The following is a 3,008-nucleotide window of genomic DNA, read 5'->3' as shown; positions in this document are numbered from 1 at the left end:
TGGGAAGGGGATTCGAACCCGCGACCCTCAGATTGCGAGTCGAGTGCCTTATCCACCTGGCCATGCTGGCCCAAAAAGTATTTTTGAAACATTATAATGTTTTTAAGGTTCTGTATATGTTTTACTATTTTACTCAGAACCTAACTTTATGAACACTTGGAAAATTCCATTCTCTTTGAAATCAAGATTATATAAAAGAGTTTTACACTATCAAAACCATATAAGAATGTATAAGCAAATGTAGTAATTCTTGAAAAAGTAATAACTTGTGATGTTTAATTCTTGTTTAAAAAAAATCTTTTACTTCTATAAAAATCTAATCAAACATGTTTAAAACAAAAGTTTATACTATAAATTAAATTTATGTATGATTAGTTCTTATGAATTCAATGTAATGAACTTTAAAACCTACAAGAATTGATAGAGGAAACCTCTTTATTCTAGTTTTTCAAGTGTTCACAAAGAAAGAAACTTACTTGTTAAGACTGGTTCTACACAGATGTTGGCACATCCATTAAAGCAACACTTGTTGTCACCAAGACAGTCTGCATCATCATGACAGTAATTCCTGCAGTCTCCTCTGAATATCTTGAATGGTTCATCTGACAGGAAACTATCTGAATGTGGACACTCACCAGGCTTAAGCACTATTTAAAAATCCAGTTAAATAAACATAAGAGTCACAATTGGTGTTGGAAATACCATTATGCAATAATTCTTGTTGATTTCTCCTTGGAGCTTTAAACTGAATAAAAATGTTTTAAAGTACTTTGGTTTAAAAAGTAAACAAAAATTTGATTAAATTATTTTAACAAACAAAATTCAAATAATTCATCAATGTGACATTTCTATTTTCTTCAGTATGCATTATAAATACCAAAACAAATCCTTGTAACTAACTCCCCTCAGGTCATGTACGTGCAGGAGACCAATGGAACTTTGGTTGAGTTGATCTGCCTGTTGATTTATTTGCTTGTTGAATTTCTTTCAAAGCTACTTGGAGGGATATCTAAGCTAGCCTATGTCCCTAATTTTGAAGTTATAGACTAGAGGGAAAGCAGCTAGTCAACACCATCCACCACCATTTGCTAATGAAGAGTTGGATTGACTATCACATTATATAACACCTCTTGGCTAAAAGAGTGAGCATGCTTGGTGAAAGGATTAAATCCCATGACACAAAGATTGTGAGTCAAACACTGCAACCATCAGGTTCTGAAACAAGAACTGTTTTTTTTTACTAACCTAAAGTAGTAGCATGTGTTATACTGTATACTGATGTTATCATTAAGTACGGTAGTACTTAATAGTAGGAATTGTGATGAAATAAAATGATGGTCATAAAAGTTGCCCTTTTATAACCACCTTCACAGAATATTGGCTGAGCAAAAGTAAAGCTTATCACACTTATAAAGCCACCTAAATCAATACATACATGTTTATGGGGTAATTCAAAATATGACTATTTCAACGAACTCTCATCTAAGTGAGTAAGTAAGTGACGTTTCCAGATAAACATATGGAAAAAACGATGAACTTTGTCACTAATTCTTTCACAGAATTCTTCCATCTAGGCTCCCAATCACTCCTTTCTTACACTGAAAAGGATACTAATATATATATATATACATATAATTAAAAAAGAAGAAGGTTACATTATACGGAGGAATAGCGTAAACTTAACACTGCATATCCAAACCTTAGATGAAAAATAATTAATTGTAATATTACATAGAAAATGAAAGCAAAAAAGAAAAAGAAAATAGAAACAATAAAGCTACAAAACAAACATGTACCACTTGGGCACACACCATAAGGTGGGTTGTTATGCAATGTGCCCTGGTTTTTGGGGTACTGGTGGAAGTAAGGCCCATATTTCGTTGGGGATGCACCATCTATCCAGTTCAACCTCAGTTTCGCAGGCCTCACATTCTTAATAATAATAATAAAATAAAAATAAATAAATAAATAAAAATAAAAAGAGCAAGATGTGTGTGCACTAGCCCACAGTGTCCCACATCTCTACCACCTTTCGCTGTCTGCAGCCAGATGTGGGAAGGAGGCTGCTAAAAATAAAAAAAATATTTTAAGAAGAAATAAATAATTGGAATACATACATTAATAGGGGGAGACAGTAAAAACTGTCCTTGAAGTTGGCATTCCAGCCTCCATAATGATGTTTGGACATAAATACCACAATGTTAAGGAATTACTATACAATTGTGGGTGTAAGCACTAAGCTTCGTGCCCTTATTTGATTTTTTTATGATGGCCAACTAGATTGATATTGGCATTTTGATTTTGTCTGATAAATGGGATATCCCCAATGCATTATGACAATAAGTTGACAACTTTGACCAATAACGGTAATGTAATATTTAATTCATTACTGTTCTATAGTGCTGATTTAATTGCCTATTAACAATAAATGTAATCAACAGCTATTTATTTATTTATATATATATGTGTATATAAAACAGACAGTGCAGTACTTTGAGCATATAATTAGATTTGAGGGTAAGTTGGTAGAGATCCTGATGAGTAATAAAATCGAATTTGGTATACACAAACCCCATGCTTGGTACTGCTAGTGCACGAAAATATAGCTAATAAGAAGGAAACAAACAAGTACAATAAAAAAAATTATTTTATAAAGACAAGTAGGGATCGATATATATATACCTAACCTAGCTAGCAATAGTAAAAACTATTGAAACAAGAAATTCAAACTAAAAAAACTGAGTTACTTAAAATTAAAAACATTTTATTTCTACTGTGGCTCAGGCTAACATGATTACACTGATTTGCCAAAATAGGGATACAATTTTTTTAATTTTAAGTAACTCAGTTTTATAGTTCTGACTCTTGTTTCAATACTTTTTGTAGCATTAAAACTTTCTATATTACTATATCTAGCTAGGTTACATATTGTTGTGTGTATCTGCTCGTTTGTTAATTTCCGGTATAAATTCTTTCCGAGGAACTTCAGCGATACAAGTCCTTTCTTA

At 32.0% G+C, this 3,008-nt stretch overlaps 1 protein-coding gene across 2 annotated transcripts in view; it reads right to left on the bottom strand.

The window, feature by feature from the left end:
• The window catches only part of LOC106464477 (papilin-like), a 159,676-nt gene that overhangs the window by 7,368 nt on the left and 149,300 nt on the right, over positions 1–3,008 (bottom strand). For both annotated transcript variants that reach the window (XM_022392199.1, XM_022392200.1), the window contains exon 34: positions 477–647. In XM_022392199.1, the coding sequence (XP_022247907.1) occupies positions 477–647 (171 nt within the window). The remainder of the gene's footprint in view (positions 1–476; positions 648–3,008) is intronic.

The sequence above is a fragment of the Limulus polyphemus genome, unplaced genomic scaffold (genome assembly GCF_000517525.1).
Source record: "Limulus polyphemus unplaced genomic scaffold, Limulus_polyphemus-2.1.2 Scaffold1663, whole genome shotgun sequence".
NCBI classification, from domain to species: domain Eukaryota; kingdom Metazoa; phylum Arthropoda; class Merostomata; order Xiphosura; family Limulidae; genus Limulus; species Limulus polyphemus.
The sequence above is the reverse complement of the archived record's forward strand: the minus strand, read 5'-3'. Positions and strand labels throughout refer to the sequence as shown.